We start from the raw sequence: 18,947 nt of genomic DNA, 5'->3' as shown, positions 1-18,947 counted from the left end.
ATGACGTGAAGTTCTTCTAAGTTTCTTGTTCAGTGCTCTATATGTCCTTTGACTTCACTAATTTTTCTTCATTTTGAATATCGAATCAGAGCTATTATCAGAGCTATTTATATGGAATTAAGTGCTGTGTCATAACCATTGAGACTCATTTCACAACTGCAACGCTGTGTGCTCAGATTTCCAGACTATGAAATCTTGTATTGTGGAAAGAATAAATGCCCACTTGCACAATTATATGAAAAAGAAGAATTTTTGATATATGAGTTGCAGTATCATCACCTTATCACAAATGTTACATGCAATAAGAAATATTACATGTTTAATAAAAGTAATCACAGTTTTTATGTTAAATGAAAATAATATTAACGAAATTTGAATATAATAAACCTTGATTATCACAGTAAGCAGGTCAATGTATCACTGTTCAGAATTTCCTTATTGACGTACCATTACTTACGTTTCTTTCAAGTGTTAAGACAACAAGCAATAAGCTACAAGAAAAAAAAATCACTAATGGTAATCTCACTTTTTCCATATTGAATCGAAAAGTATAGACAGTGGGTATAGTTCTACCAATCCAATAAACCCCTTTTTTTGTTCCTAATAGCTACGGGACACTGTCGATAATCTATGACACACTGTGTATTAATGGTTCCATACAGTAGATGCTTGTTGTAAGGGTACTGACATTACTGTTTATCAATTATTAAATATTTGCATTTTAATAATAGAACACACAAGTTTTTTGTGTATATGTCACTTAAGTGCAGTTGTCTTAGAATTTACTTTAGAAATTAAAAGTTGCTAGTACAAAACGTTAATAGAGTATACGCTTCTTTCTGTTATAAATATTGAGAATTTAGATGTAGTGATCGAACAATTTTATCGTTGCAAATGTCGAATAAAATGTGCAAGACAGATCATTAATCGATGTTGAGCTCAATAGAAACATTTGATAGAACAAAATGGGAGATTTTAACATCTCGACATATAATTTCGTAGTGTATGAAATAGTTAATGTGTATTATATCAATATCTATTTTTTCTACGTGAAATAACGTATAATGTTTTCCCGACTTTTGAGAACATGGCATTTTATGTGAGCATAAAAGGAGATATAAAAATTTATATTTGAATTCAGTATTACTTCAATAACAGACGAGTACATTACCGTGCTTTCTAGTTCTAGATTATTACATAAAGCTATTACCATGTCCCTCTCTCGCTTTAACAGATAATAAGTTTATATTTATGATTTGTGTATTTCGATTACATAAAGAACGCACTTGTACAACTTTCTATACGAGGTATCTATGATAATATTTGACATACTTTAATTAAAGCAATGTTAGAATTAATCAATTCCCTACGTGTTGTCACTAATGAAATTTTCAGACAGTGCTTGCACTAATTTTGCAGTCTTATCACTATTTATTTTTTCCGTATTAGGACCAATGTAAAATAAGTTATAAGAAACATTTGATATAGGTTTTCAGCAGAGTTTTTAGCTTCGTAATTATCTCTCAGTCAATTAATAATGACTTTCCAACCTGTTTCGCTAATCTCTTTCTTAGTGTAACTCCGTATATAGTGTATATGTTTATAAAAGTTGCAGAGTTAATATTTGAGGTTAACAATGTTCATTCAATTAATAATTAGCAATGGAGTATTTTATCGAATTAATTTTAGGTTTTCTCCTATCAAAATTATCTTACGTTCACAATCAAGTTATATTAATGGTAAACATATAATCTATTTTAAATTATGATGAATACATTACAAGAAAATTATACTCTACATTACCTGAGGGACATGAGGGATCTGAAGTTTTACATATTTTAATGTCACCTATAAACTGCAACTCGTAAGGCCAACACCAGGCACCAAATTTCCAACCACAAGTTAGAAAAACCGAAAGGCACACTGGAATTCCCATGCTGCACTGCGGCAGGTAATTCACCTGAAATGTGAAGAAAAATGCAAAATTATTTTTTTTTATTTTTGAGATAGTCCATCATAAGTAATGTCACAAAAACGTCAGAAAATTGCAGAACTAAGAAATTGAAAATGAACACACCCTTCACCTAAGTTCAGTCAGAATATTTCATTAATAGGTAACTTAATGGTCTTAGGATGGATTTGCTATCTTTGAATCCATCTGAGGATCTCTTTGTGTTAGAAGGAGAGTAAAGAAGATATATACGAGAGAGAGGAGTTACGTACTATTACTATTATTCTGAAGTCGAGTGTGTGTCAGTTGCTTAGATAACCTGTATTGAGGGCATTGGCGTTTGCAAGAAAGAGTGTAATATTTTATATCAGCAATTTAACGTAACACACTTGGTAGAAGATGTAAACGTTACGAAACTTTAGTCTAGGAGTTCTGCTTTTATGTCTTTGAGCTTTCTGTACATGAGGAAGATACCATAGCGGTTGCAATTTAGTAATGTCTAATATATTTGTTGGTTAAATTTCACATGTAATTATGCAGTAGAAAGTACACAGTAATTCTCTTAAGCAAAATTACACTTCAATCATAAAATTAATCTATAGAAAATAATACAGTAATAAGTTATTAACTAATTTGAGTAAAGATATGAAGGAAACTACTAAAATTCTTAATTTATTCAAAACAGTATTCACGAAGAAACATGGTGAGCTCCTTCGTGTCTATATAGTTTACGTACACGCCTTCGGTACAAGATTCTTTATTTCGATTGGAGGAGAGAGCACATGTGGTTAAGTTTCAACATGAATTTATAAATTTAGTATCACACAGCTTTGATGCTGAAGGGGACTTTAAACTCAAATAAAACAACAATGAGAAAGAAGCATGCATATGATTGATGTACTAGCTGGTAATAGTTTTATTTAGTACATTTTTACCAATTTTCCTATACACATGACTCATTTCACTTAAAAAATCCGTCTCTCAAGTCAAATGCTATAATTGTACAAACTCAGTTTCTCTTAAAATGATATGTTTCCTACATCTTTAAGTAAGATTATATTCAATTTTCATAAAACCGCTCGCCCCAAAGAGAAATAAAGCTAGCACTACGCCTTCTTACCCACGTGTAGCTAAAATGAAAAAAAAAAAAAAAAAAAAAACAAGAAACAATTTCACACCGGTAATTTTACGAAGATAACCAAGATGAACATGTATCCATAGATTTTCATGTATCTCGAAAGTATACTTGAATCACGATGCTTCATTTATATTTGAAGCTTTAAACATATCTTTTCAAGTCTGAGATATGCAGACGAATATTGAGTCAATAAAGCATTAAAATTTATATTTTTGAACATCTGTTCTCTAAGGAGATTCAGTTTTAAAAAAGAAAATATTTTATTTTATGAAAATCAACTATTTGTTATTTGGGACTGAATCTAATGCAACAAAAGAATACTGTAGAAAGTTAAATAGTTATTATAGGAACAAGAGGTTAAATGTCAGTTTCATAATTAATGGCAGTGATAATGCCTCTTTAGATCCCCGGCTGCAGACAAAAAGCAGATAAATGATGGTCCTCAAAGGTCCATCTGATTTACATACTAAATAAATGAAGAATTACAATTTATGGTTCCATTTTCGATCCTAATAATTAATATATTGATCTCCGAAATATTAAAGAAAGATATATATTGTGTAACTACTACAAGTATGGTTCTCTTGAACGAAACCGAAGGAGCAAATTCCATTATTCTTTTTTGCTAGGCAACAGACAAAAGTACCTTTTTTTTACTAGATAATGTTATTTATTCAAACTAGTCACATTTCTAGTTCAAAGAGTTGGACTCTTTTAGTGGTTTTGAGGCTGTGTAGCAATTATTAGCAAGTTCAGGTCTAGGATAAAAGTAAAAAAGGAAGCGAAATGAGAGCACAAAGTACGTTAAAAGAGTTCCATCGTTTCAGTGTCACGGGGGAAGAATGAAACGAAGCTTGTGGGATTACGATTCGTTGGCTACAAAATACTAACAAAGCGGAAAATCAAATCTTCAAACGAATGAAAATGAGTCTTCGTTTGCTCTATTCACTGTCCAGCCACTATTTTTCCACTGTCCGTTGGGCATATCGTGGTACATGTGTATGTGCGCCTGTGCGTCATACGTACACATATATACGTGTCAGAGAGTGAACTACATATTGATGACATAATTGACAAAGTGACAAAGATGTGTCAAGTTCTAATCTTAAGCTTCAAGACATACGTTTCTCGAGTCATATTAGAAACATGTTTTACCAATTTCAAAATTTATAAAAGTATACGTTAATGCTTTTAGTAAAAGTAACGTAAAGCAAAGTCAAATTAAACATTTAATTAAATTTCGCTTAAAACACAAGGATTATGAAAGGGCAAATGTAATGCTGGAATAAGAAGAATAACAGTAAGTGAAGCAATGAAGGTAAAATGCATTAATGTAATATCGTGTATGTAATGGAAACGATTAAGAAAAGGATACATACAAATAAGTATACTAGATTTTAAATTACAGTCACACTTATTCATATTACTTCTGCGTTACGTTGTAAAATTCATTAATTTTATTATCATCGATTTGGGAATTGAAGTTTATTTCTTATTGAAAATATCTGGCATTCTGTCAATTAAAACGTTATTAACAAAATATGAAGTTTCAGCTTCGCAACTTATTATATTATTAATCTCTTTAAATTAAAGGAGAAGTTCTGACTGACTGGCTGATCAACATCTAGACCAAACTTCTTAAGCTAGATCTAGAACAGTGTGTAACATAAAGTACTACCTGTAAGCAAAGATATTAATCCTCAAATGGAAGAATCGAGGAGGGAAGATAAAGTTGGTTTTCAATAATTATAACAAGATGTATCTCAGAATCGCTTACGATTACAGATATGAAATTCCATATTCATTTAAAATAATTAAACTTGACTTTAAGATATTTTTTATGATTAACCTACACGGAAATAAAAAGGTGGGGATTATTTAGAAAGATGGGAGACTTCTAGTTCAGGCGAAAGACACAGAGGAAAGAACAGAAAATATTTCCTAGAGTAACACGTGACAGCACTTGCTTCTAAAAATATATACATTAATACACTTTGCAATACTAATTCGATCCAGGAAATTACTCACATCAACAAAATATTGTATCCAGAATTAAGTTTTTCCTATACGAAATAATTAAGATCCTTTTAGTTCCACACCTCTAAACTATTATTATAAAAATAAAGTTATATTCTATTGTTTGCATTGCCAAAATTGTATTTTATAATTTTTGCTGTGATATATTGAATTCAGCAATATAAAACACAAATAATTGAAATAAATGAAATGTAATATTTGTCCATTTGTGAGATATTCAAAAATCTAAAAATATGTATCTAGCATAGTTGTGACTGAAGTCATTGGTATGGAACTGACTGCAACACAAAGGCTATTCATCGTATAATATTCTGAAAAAAAGCTTTATACATTTATTCACATTACAGATGTTACCCTCGAAGATATTCTAAAATATCACTTTCAAAAAATAGTACGAGAAATTATGAAATAATAATATGCAATGCTTGTGAGAAGAGCTGAAATACCGCAACAGGCTCTGTCCAGCTTACAGATGACGAGAAGAACCCTAAAAGAGGGGAAGCGGGGAAAGGTCAACGACACGGTCAAGTCCATTTTCGGTTTTTGAGGTGTGGTCTATACTTAGATGCCGTCTGCTACTCCGGGTAGTTATCTGTGTGCTATTCTGTGGTTTCATTTGAAACCCCCATGCGAAAAGTGAGCGAGCCCATACCTACGTCACACTACTTCTGCTAGGGTTCTTCTCATCATCTGTGAACTGTAACTGTCCTTTCTGGATGTCCAAACACTACCGAACATCACGCTACATGTTTCTGAAGCTGTCACCTAGAACCTTGGATACTTCTAACACCGAATTATTTCGTAAATCCATCAGAATATGATCCGATCATGGAAATCTTCCACTTTAGGTGACCCCAGGAAAAAAAAAGCTGGTCGGGAAAACCAGCTGATTGGGATCTGATAACTACTTGAAGCAAATGTTGGTAAAGAGGAATTCAGTTACAGTCACACGCGTAGCAGAAATGTAGTATATCACTCTATCTGATTTTCGGAGTTTTTCTTGTTAAACATTTTCATAAAATCCTGCAATGTTTCAATGTTTACAACACTTGTCACAGTTAGCAATGTTAATAAAATTGTATTCAATTATGCATTTTATAATAAATCAAAGAACACACTTGCTTTCTGGGAACGAAGAAGTTCCTCACTGGTCTATTTAGATATGCTTCAGAAATTTACATATCAAGCTAAATGAAACAACACTTCATTCCTAAGCCACGTGCATTACAGTATTAATGTACGGACAGAATACCAGCAATCAATCTACGCCTGAAAGCAATGGCTGTATGTACTGTGTTTTTCATATTCTACACTTCAAATTCCTGGACAAATGTAAATAGATAAACATGTATGTCGGCTTTCTATCACAACTCTTTGACACATACAATTTAATATTCCAATTCCTTGTGATATTCTTTAAACAGGCTTACGTAGAGTAATCCTTGAACTGTTGAAATCCTAACGCATTATTTCTTTGGACATTGTCGGCAATCTTCTGTCATGTTCATGAAATAATGTTCCTGTAGTTTCAATATTTTCCACAACACTTGATGAAACATTCTAAAAGCATATCTCGGATACCAACTCTTTCAATGAACTTCTAAATTCCCACCATTCCCAGCATCACTGTGTCCTTTATCGTGCATAACACAATCGCGGAACATAAAACTGAAATATTTCATTACATTTCAAAAGAGTAAAAACGAATGACGACGGAAGAATGGCCCGAGACCAAGCTTGTCATGTGTAATGCTTTCGTTACTTGTATTCAGAAAAGGGCGCGGTGGCTCAGTGGTAGAGCGTTCACCTCTGGTGCTTGGGGTCCCGGGTTCGATCCCAGCCCCCGCCAAGTGAACTTTGTGGTGGACAAACACCGTGCTCGTGGGTTTTCTCGGGGTTCTCCCGTTTCCTCCCACTTTCTTCATTCCACCATTTCACTCATCTCTCATAATCACCGTCTCCTTTAGCCTAACCGGCATAACCGTGGGACGTTGTAACTGCACCTGTGCTTCAAGATACAGCAGATATTATTTTGTTCAAAGATTAATAATTACAATGTCAGCTCTGATACAAAGTAAGGCCCAGTGTCGCCATTCGCGATTATGTTCGCGAAAAACAATAATAAAAGCAGGTTCTTTTGATGTCGACTCTTACGTAAAGAAAACGTCAAAAGTTGTTCCGGTAAGTAGCAATTTATCATAATATATGTAGCTTATAGTATATGACTTACCTCAGTAATTGACATAAATAATTACTCTTTAACAAGAAATTAAATGTTGTTAGTTTATTATATCTGAATATATATTTTTTTTTAAAAAAAACACAATTTGGAAATAGTGCAGTGATACAACAAATTAATCATATACATTCCTTTTCTTTACAGCTCTATAGAAGATATGCAAGGCAGGATTCCAGTACAGCGGTCCATCAGTTTTAGGTACGTATTCCAAGGTATTCAAGACAGGTAAGTATTTTATTAAACAGTTTTAGCAGAAAATATTTATTAGATTAAGTTAGTTTAATCATAGAATTTTCGATGATAGTAGTCTAGTAGTAGTAATAGTAACTTTAGAATAGGTTTAGGTTACGTTATTTTCCTTTTCCAGAAGTTAGGGTTTTGTATTTATTTATATTGTAATACTGTTCCATATATAACACTAGTACTTAGTTGATACAAATTATTGTGCTGGACTGTATTTTAAAAATAGTTTAGTTAGTAAGTAGAGTTCGAAGTTTTCCTTGGAAGTTAGGTTAGGTTTCAGCAAAAAGGAAGATATGCTTGATAACTTTTATAAATCAGTACTGACTATAGTAACATACTTATTTTTTTTATTTGTATATTAATTCTTTTAAAACATGTTAAATAATGTATTTTAATTTCTTTACAGATTCCGAACGAATTGCAGCTGATTCCTCTCCATCCAACATGTTCCAAATATGTTATTAATATAGTACTCGTTTTCATCACGATACATTATATCAACATTGTGACACCACACTTAAATATTATTTGTAATCGCCACGTACTCTTCATAATTCTTAGCTGCAATCGCAAGCTAACATATTCTTCATAATATACATATCTATTGAAATTACAATTTTGATATGGAATAGGAGGGATGTCAACAGCATTGTATTATATTTCTTAAAATGAAAGTATGTTACAATAATATGCAGTTATGGAATTCATCAAGCTATCAATATACAAAATTATTGGTAAGTTGTTCATGTATATTCTCTGATTCAATCACTCATTACTTACTAACTATGCTGCATCCAGAAAAGGTCTGTGAGATTATCGAAATTCTGAGGTCATTTTAACTAGAATTTAGAAGACAGTAATATGTCTTAGATCTTCACGACATTCATAATTAGTGGCATTATATTATGGGAAGAATGGACCTTCCCATATAATGTTATCACTGCTGCATCATTATTTTCTATTCACGACTTTAACACACAAATATTCAAAAATTTTGGCTATTTAAAGTTTAAGATTTACCTGTTTGCTTTCCACACTTATTATGCACTTTTTTAAAATTACCAGGTCTAAACTTAGCTTCACTAAAGGTTTTGTAAATAATTATTTAATTTTTTTTTTTTAAGTTTTGAAGATTAAATATATCTTGTTTCTGTTTATTTTGTATGTTAAAAATTCATCAAACTCTTCTTGCTAATCAGTAATCTGGAAACTTTCTTATTCAGTCAACTAACATCAGATAATCGAAATTTTTAATTAAATGTAATAAAATAAACTTCTTCTTCTTTTCTGTAGTATCAATTTGTGCTCATTAAATAAATCGCTGATCGCAGAGAAAATTAAACAATTTAAAATAATTACAAAATTAATACTTGAACGAAAATGAAACGAAAACAGATTAATTATTTCTGGAACGAAAATAAACAAATACTGAAACGCTGTACAAGCGGGGCGTTACAACGTAAAACTTAAAGATTTCATTTCATTTATTTGTATTCAGAAACGATATATGGCAGTTATTTAAGCCAAAGACTAGGCCAAATAATAATAACTAGATATGAGTCATTATGTTGATTTATGTGTTTCGTTCTTACGATAATGTACTGCACGAATAACAATGCGGTTAGAACAGCCACATATTAGTTAGTTCACGTAAGAATTCTTGTATGATACATTTTGATACTTTTTTCTTGGTATCTGCAACAACAAGAAGTGTTTAGTAAGATTTATATTAAGGCAAAATGCAATTTCTTCCTTTAAACTACGCAAGACCGTTTTCTTTACGATCTCGATTCGTATGAATAAGCATGTAACATACTGCATATGACTTTTAATATCATCAATCGTGAATGTAATTGAATACCTTTGCATTTACTGGATTACAATTATTCCTGGAACCCTTAACCAATTAAAAGGATTCCTGCGATCGATTGTTATTGTAAGGTCAAAATATGACTAAGTGAACTTAGCCATAATTATATGATAATTGTGTTGCAAATAAATTAACTTGGAAATAAACTGAATGTAATATGTGAAGTAAAATAAAGCAAAGAGATCATGCGCAGTTTCTACTGGAAATGTTTGTCTACTTCCTATATATAAGTAACCTTGGAAAGATTAAATGATTTTGAGCACAAAATCGAGATTTATTTGGTGTTTAGTGAAATTTTGCTTCCTGTTACTTAACAAGAACCATATGGCAACTGAACATTTGCATGAAGGTAATTCAGACAGAAACTTAGAGTACATAACATTAACGTTAGTATACGACCTTATGTTGAAGACTGTAGACTGTAATCCCTACCACATTTCCAATCATACAAACAGCTTATAGAACAACTTTGGAGCTTAGATATTTGTAAGACATGCAGACACAAGTTACGAAGGTTGATTGGCAAGGACTTATTACATGTTTGTACGACTATTATTTGATTAAGATAAATTAATTTTCATTTCAAATATGATTTAAGTAAACTTTCTGAACAGAGTAAGTACTTTGCCGTCATTGTTTCTTGTCCTTAAAGCTTCTTTTATATTTTATTTTTAAAAAATGTTTCAAACACAGGTGACCAAGTAAATTAAAAAAATATAGTGAGATAGAAAGAAAAACAACAATGAAATAAGGTAGGGACATTGAGAAAAGACAATACAGTTAGCAAGGAGACCTACTTCTTTTTATTTCCTCTGAGAGTAATAATGAGAGTTTTTTTCTTTCTTATTTTTTAGGATTGTTTTAGAAAGAGAAAAACCCATTCCTTCTTTCAACACACAAAAGTTTTCCTTTCGCAATTTTTTAGAAACTTCTCAGACTATCCTCGTACAATAAAATAAGCAAAAGAGGCGCTTTTGCCGTTACAATCTCTTTTAGTTTCTCATCCTGTTAATTTTTTGTTTTCTCTTTTTTTTTTTTGTTTTCTTGGCAAACTTATTCAAGCTATATATATATATATATATATATATATATATATATATATATAAACATGTCTTTTTTATTATTTTTCTTTCCTCATGAATTCTTAATATTTAGTACGTGAATTTGTGGATTATGGGAAAAGACAGCTCTTTCCTCTTGTACCCCTCCAAGGAAAATAGAAACAAATGAAGTTAGAAAAGAATTTAGGTATTTCGGAAAGCTTGGCCTCAATACCCTTCGGAACGCATTTCCTACTTCCTTTCCTTCTCTTTCTCGGAGGAAGAACGTTTTGAAACACTTCCAAATTTATCATTAATGTAGTTTCTTGTTGCAGTGTTTGAAAAATTTCGTTGTATGACTTAGTTTGCTTTTCTAGTATTTCCGACTTCTAATAGTTAGTTTCCTTCAGAAGTTTAACCATAATTTATTCTCAGAAACGTAGTTATTTCGTTGTCTATCATCTAAACTTAAAATTTCAGGAAATATTGAACTTTATTTCTAAAAGCGTCATAACATTTTCTCTGATTTATTTACTAAGTGTACGATAATCTTTTCTTGAAAACTATTACTGTGTTACTAGCATAAATCTGAAATTAATCTGAAATAGCAGGCACAACGCTTAAACAAAATGTTACATTTCTCATATAAAATGACAAACATTGAGACCGAGACAGTAGACATAAGATATTCATACACGTACTTTTCTTATTTCGTATGCTAATCTCAACTTGCTACGAAGTACCCTTCTAAAGGATTTGTAAATCTTCACACCAAGATACTCGAATGTCCAAAGTTTGATTCTATTAGAAAAGTTTTGATAGAATTAATTACACAATGAAGGCATAAAATAATTACTCCGGGCAACATCATTTGGAAAAATGAGAAAATGTCTAATATAAATGGTACTAGGAATGCCATCATACCTTTAAGATTCGTCAATAGATATGTTAAAATGACATCAATTTTAGAAAGTTGAAGCAGAGAATTGCGAATTTTTAACACTAAAGATTTTTAATTTACTTTCTTTAAATGTATTATATTAGGTGTCGATATTATAATTGGGTGGTCCCGTACCAAAACGGATTAACTACATTTTTGATGACACTGAAATAGAGTGACACGAAATAGAGTTGAGAACTGAAAAGTTCATCATTAGCTATAGAATCCACTCATCACAACAACTTACTCTATCCCTTGGCAAACTAAAGAATTTACATATTTGGTCCATTCTGGCATGATAATACTCTCAGTTCACAAAATGCCACTCTATCTCAATTTCATCAAAAATGTAGTTAGTCTGTTTGCGCATGGGACCACGCAATTAGCATATTGTCTTTCATAATTATGTTGAGAGTTTGGTGGTGCAGTTCGTTTTTAGGTGATACCAAGGAAGATGTTGAGAGTGAAAAGTGTTAAAAGTTAGTAGGCCTATATAGATAGTGTAAACAAAAGAAGAACATAATTAGGTTTAGAAAATAAAAAGGGTAACTAGGTGATTGTTTATATGTGTATTTAGTTGATGACTGAAATGAGCCAGATGTGGCTGAAGTGGTAATTAGGTTTGTTATAAACCATAAGTGGTTGAGATTATGAGTAGATTTGATATGAGCCAAAAGTGGCTGAGTTGATTGTATAGTTTCGATGTTAGTTGCTCAAGTCTTATTTCTGAACCTTAGTGGCTGGATTTGTATACGTTAATGTATCCAGTGATACACAGATACAGTAAATGGTTGAAGTAGTTTGGAAGTTGGTGATTATTAGTAAGAGTACAAAACGTTAATACCTTTGTCTATTGAATTAATTTACAACCTAACAAATTAAAATATGTTTTAGTTACTCTGTGCCCTCAGGTTACTGAGTTTTTCAAAACCATTCAACAATGTTGTTATATTCCTATGCAGCAGTCAAATACAATGAATTGCAACACTGTTCTTGACCTGAAATAGCTGCTGGTATTAACCACCGTTAAGTGACGTTTAAAATAGAGATATCGTGACTTATTTTAATTCTTGAGATAAACTCTATCTATAAGTAGGTCCCACGGCGTCGTGAACAGCAATGCTTGAGTTACACTTCTAAGTAATATACAAATCAACACATTGACAGTTACAAGGTGGTTTGCTGTTTGAGGCAATCATATTGAATCTTTTGGCCCATTGTCTCTTTCAGACATCAATGAAGGTTAAAACTTTGGTATATATGCATTGATAATAAATATATATTTTAAAATTATCAAGGTTACATAATGGTAAGACGCTTCATATTTCCAAATGTAATAATATTCGAGAATAATAAAATGTTGAATAACGTATTTAATTTTCCTGACTAAGACTGTACTCAAATGTATTGAAATAAAATCCACGGGAGAATTATTTTACCTAAAGAAACAAAAAAAAGGGGGTATCTGGATTGGCTGAATATGGAAACAGAAATTGACATTCCTCGCATTCTTAATCCTATTTATTTTATTATTCGCATTATCACTTTGGAAGCTTAATTACAACGGTATTCATGTTTGTTAAGTTCATTGTCCTGTATTACGTATTTTGGAAGGTTACTATCTTTATGAAACCGAAATATCACCGTATTGATTGAATGTAATGAAATATTACACTCAAAAAGGCAACTCGAAGGCAAGAAAGTAGAACAGAATGGTTATTGAATAATTAATACGGATGACATGTAGTTCATTCTAACTCTTTTTCTGGGAAAACAATGAACTATACTCAAAGCATCATTTTCAGCACTTCTAAAAAAAAGACAACTTTCTGTGTATACGCGCATCTGGTGTAGAGACTCATGTTTGATTCCTGAATGAGGATAACGTGATTCAGTTTCTAATTCACGACAAATACAATACACCTTCGGCACTGAAACAGATATTAAACTAGAAAACTAGTTAATCATTTACCCGTCGACTTGGTTTCAGCTTAAAACTAGAAGCATATTTTAGCAAGTTAGACTCTTAAATATATAATTAAGATATTTATGTAAATTGATATGTTCCCAATGCAAACATCGACGGTTTTCAGTAGTTGATATTACGCTGTTCCATCAGACTTGAGATTACATCATCATGCATGTTATAGTAAAAACTAGGGGTCCTTACCTTGAATATGACTGTGAATTTTGGTTAACAAGTACAGTAGACATTCTCTTCCAAAATCAGTTTTTCTTCATTATCCTCATGGAATTTGTGTATTTTTCAAGTTTCAGAAACTGTCACATTTAAACAACTAAAGAATACGATAAAACATATTTTTTTCCACACAGCTGAGATTTGTGACGCATAGCATTCCATCAATAACATCCATGCTACTTATCTCATTGTTGCCCTTACACGCGAGTTTCAGGAATATGGGTTCTTTCTTTGACTTACAAGAGTATCGTCGTGTTCTCATCATTGGAAAGTGAGTCTGGTAGTTTGATGACAAAATGGTTACTGGGTTGTCGTTTCATCTGAACATGAAAATATTAGAATCACACCAGAAATCATACACTCGCATCTCCTTTTCATTTCATTTGCAGGGATCAAAAACATATACAAGTTCTTAATCCCAGAACTGTACCGATTACTTTGAATAACTTGGTTTTCAGCACTTTCAGTAATGCTTATTAGGTGAAGAAATTATCAAATACGTAATACTTCATATTGCAGAAAATTGATCAAAGTATTCAAAAACGTAGTTACCACATTACTCCAAATGGAGATCTAGATTTATCAGTAGGTTTTACTTGATGGAATTTCATGGCATATGGAAATCCATCACATGAACAAAACATTCAGATTTTTAAGCCAAAACAAATGCATTTTTTCTATAAGCACCTTACACGAATCAGCATGCGATATCCATAGTATGGAACTATCCATCCGTTGACGGAAGTCTAAATACTACAGTACAATATTACGTAGTTCATGATAGAATTGCAAAATTTTCCCAAGTTGAACTCCTTGTTTCATCTGAGCATTATTCATAACGTGGAAACATGTCTTTGTATCCTGAAAGTTCTACGTAAGCATTGAACTTCAGGGAATTGATAAATTTAGGTATCATGCAATCGACTAGAACATATCTTTCCTTGAGCGTTCAGAATCAGTAAGCTATACGCAAGACTAAAAATTGTATTAATGTATTTTTTCTGTACCAATTACCACACAAAGATCACTACAATTGTTCATACGAAACGCCAATGTTCCCACTTAGAAACATCACATTTTCCATCGTCATTCTGGTGCAAAAAATATAACATGTCTTAAAGTGGTTTGAAATTATTAGTTACACCTTATAGAATACTTCGGTTAAGTTATACAGTTTCTCATTCTATTTAGGTAATGTATAATTCAATGCTGTTTAGAACTTCTATTTAGGTACCAAACTACATAAGACTCATTATCCACTTCAAATCAAAGTACATTGAATGTTCTTAAAATTGACTGTAGGCCTTCATAAAGTTTAAGCAGAAGGAAAACTGCATTGCCATTCCTTATATGATCTTTTACAATAAACTGTATACACTGTTTTTATTTGGAAACATTGGATGTTAGAAAAGTAATCTCTGGATACAGTTACAGATTGTGTCGTTAGACTGCTACTAATGTATTATTGTGATTCAGTAGTGTAACTTAAAAAGAATTGTACCACACACATCAAGCAATTGAACGTTATTTGACTGACCATACTTCTTTGTAAGACGTAACACCAAGACTTTACTAATACAAACATATTTTTCTACCCACAAGTGTTAATAAAGGACACGTTATCGAAGTCGTAAGTAGAAAATGTTTATTATTTCGGCTTAAAAAATAAATCTTACTTAACAAAAAAGAAGTTACATGTCGTCTATGATCATTTATAGGTAAAATATTGATCTTTTTGAATGGCAAGCTGTGGTAAGGCTTTTTGAACGAGACTACATATTGAAAACTAATTGTAACAGCATTTGATAAAGAATAACAACTATTATAATCATAATTATAATCACAATAATCATCATAATCACAATCATATATTCTACAATTTCAAATAAAATTTTATTATACATTTGAATGAAGCAAGAAATTTCTCTTGGATTCAAGTAAATATCAAGAACAGAAATCTGTTTCACGCACTTTTACGCTTTGAGCACAGTTTAACGGGTTTATGAAATATTGAGGGAGAGAAATGGGATCTGATTTTTTTTCAGTGAATGCAAAAACCTTTTGATTTTATATTTCAGCATTTGATTAATTGAAGTAAAGTTTGCATTGAGTTACAAATAAATTTATTTATGCTGCATATCTTGATCAACAGATATTATTCAATTTCGTTGAAAAAATTGAGGAACATTGATCTAGCTCATTGATGGAAAGAAAGTAATCCAAGTAGTCCTCAGGGATACTTTTGTGTAAATTTACTTTTTTTAACCTAGGCTTTCAGAAGATAACTTGCTTATATTTTATTAAAATCAAATACTGGAACTTCGATTTCACATATTTTCACACTACCTAGAGCTCTGATATTTTGAGCAGAGAAGTAAACCCAATGCCAACGATCTTTTGACATAATGTTCACTGTTGCCTACCGTACGTTTAATAATAATAATAATAATAATAATAATAATAATAATAATAATAATAATAATAATAATAATAATAATAATAATAATAATAATAAATCATCTGGTACTTATACAAACAAAACCTTCATTAATGGCTTTTTGGTTGGAGATGACTAAGGCTAAAATAAATTTTACTTCTTGCAAATATATCTATTGCACAACTCATGAAATTAAATTAAATAACAGTCTTTTAATTATTAATTAACAGTATTTAATTCAATTAATTAACAGTCTTGAATTTTAAAGAAACCTATATTGAAGTTAAAATATTTATGAAAATAGAGCATACGTGAAATAAATTAAAAAAGGAAATGCAGTTGATATTTTGCAATCTAAGTATTTATTTAAAAGAAACCTTCACATTTTAATAGATAAAAAGGTTTGACAAGATAAATGTGGATTTTACCTTACATTAATATCACGATAAAAAAGATATGATTATATTAAAGACAAATTTCATATTAGCCTAACACCCTGGTGTCATTTAAATGAAAGATTATTATTTACTCAAATACGGCGTTAACTCCTCCTAGTTTACCGCACTTGCTAAAGTTAGTTTCACAGTGAAAAAACGATGGGGTAATCCGAAAGTCCCCAAAGGATATTCAAATAGAACAGCCGTTAACTTCATTTCACAAAACTCTCCATTAAGTTCAAGTTCATTGGCACCATTGCGGATATGCATGACGCTTGATGCTGTTATAACCTACAACAGTAAAAGGACACTGGATACTGAAAAATTGCAGCAACTACCGCCATTTAGAGATTTTGATTTTACAAAATCTCTTCTGCGGGTATAATTTGTTTATATATATTTAAATACTGCAAAATCAAATATCGCTCTAAAGAAATAAACAATATATATATATATATATATATATATATATATATATATATATATACAAGAATAAGAGTCGTGATGCAAATCACATTCTTAAAATTTCAAGAGAACAGAGAAAATGTAGTAACATTTAAATTATCTATGAACTAAATAAGTTTCACCATGTCTATGTGTATGTGTGCGCTCACCATGTGTGTATGTGTTTTTCTCAAAAGAGATATAGTACAATAATTTTGGGAATGTATCAATGATAACAAGCAATGGGCAATAGGTAATGGTAGTTACACAAACGTTGGTCGGATTTCTACGTGATGGCATTGACTCACTTCCTAACCTTTTATTATATAGTTGAAATCAAGTAATGTTCTTGTGACTGTTATCACCTGTAGACCCTAGAGTTAAATGAATATGTTAGTGTGAACAGGTTTGAACATTAGGACACATGCCCATTATGTAAGGGGCGCATTGGCTCAGTGTAGAGCGTTCAACTCTTGCGCATGGGGTCCTTGGTTCGATCCCAGCTCACGCCAAGTGAGTTTTGTGATGGAAAAATACCGTGTGCATGGGTTTTCTTGGGATTCTTCCGTTCCCGTTCACCATTGCATTCATTTCTCATCATTATCAGTCATTTTGCCTAGCCAGCATAAGCATAGGACGTAAAACTTAAAGATTTCATTTCGCTTTCTATCAAAATTATGTAGGCTGATATGAGTTACAAGCTTATGAAACAGTAAAAGGTATACATTGACCAGTCAAAACAGTATCAACACCTTTCTAATATTACTATGACCACCTTCCTAATATCTGGTATGACAAATTTTAAATCGCAGAACATATCGTTTCATTTCATATCGAAAGCAATTCCAAACAAAAGCATTCAAGCAATCCAGAAAAAAATATACTTCGGGTGAATTAGAATGTTTCTCAAGTCAGGTCTTCAATTATACGAGGGCTGTGCAGAAAGTCACCCACATTTCGGTGGGGTACTGTTAAGAGTGGGGCGAGCGCCACACTTTGTGTTTATACTTCCTCGTTCAATGTGCATCCAGCTCTGGGCGTGTGAAGCTCATGTTGCTTCTGCTGTTCACAATATTGTTATCATGAGTAGGCCGGTTGAAAATTCCTCCAGTTATGAAGTGAGGTCGGTCATGTGATGTTTGCTACTAAATGTTATTACACCGACTGACATTTATCGAAAACAATCTGACATTAACGATAAAATAAAATATGATTGTTGAAAGGGGAGTAAGGCATTCGTGTGTCATGTTTAAAGATTGTTACATAAACTTTCACGATTAAAATCGAAGGGACACTTTGTGACTAGTGAGCTGGTATCAAAAATCAATGAACGATAAGAGAGTTCTCGTTTGAATTTACACAAAGTTCTAGAAGCTTATTGCATAAAATTGTGGCTCAAAAACTATGCTAGAATAAGTTTTGTGCACGATTGGTTACATAAAATTTTGACAGCGCAACACATAACTCAGAGAGTTGAGATTAGAATTATAACTTTAAAATCTCCATATCCCAAAATTCCTTGTGATCAGAGACAGGAAACTTAACACAGTATTTTGTCTTTCATTTAAAACAACTAAACGTGTTTAAGCATTTTTAGTATTTGATTTAGGAAGGAGGAAATGGGGTTGGGAAGGAAAAGTGGTGGGATGGTTCACTAATTTAGGGCACATATCAAATTCCTTACACATATGTTTGCTTATTTTAAATGGAAGGTCCAACTGTCAAGTTTCATATCTCTGTAATTAAGTATTTTCGAAATATGTGCAAGTTATTATTAGAAGTTCGACTTTGAAGGGGATGAAATGAGCATCACAATTATAACCTACTTCTTCCAGTTTCTGTATTGATTTTGCATAGTTTGACAATCTGAAAGGAAATCAATTATATTTCTAATCTGTAATTGTTTTTTATTCAGTTTTAATTTGATAAACACAGCAGAAAGTATCACCTATCTTCTCCAATTCAATTTAT

At 31.7% G+C, this 18,947-nt stretch overlaps 1 protein-coding gene across 1 annotated transcript in view; it reads right to left on the bottom strand.

The window, feature by feature from the left end:
- LOC145678368 (zwei Ig domain protein zig-8-like) overlaps nucleotides 1-18,947 on the bottom strand; it is an 887,136-nt gene that overhangs the window by 54,715 nt on the left and 813,474 nt on the right. The window contains exon 9 of the mRNA XM_081748434.1: nucleotides 1,804-1,960. Coding sequence (XP_081604560.1) covers nucleotides 1,845-1,960 — 116 coding nt within the window. The 3' untranslated portion in view covers nucleotides 1,804-1,844. The remainder of the gene's footprint in view (nucleotides 1-1,803; nucleotides 1,961-18,947) is intronic.

This window comes from Thermobia domestica, chromosome 2, assembly GCF_964235325.1.
Source record: "Thermobia domestica chromosome 2, izTheDome1.hap1.1, whole genome shotgun sequence".
Taxonomy (NCBI): Eukaryota; Metazoa; Arthropoda; class Insecta; order Zygentoma; family Lepismatidae; genus Thermobia; species Thermobia domestica.
This window is presented reverse-complemented; position numbering and strand designations above follow the sequence as displayed.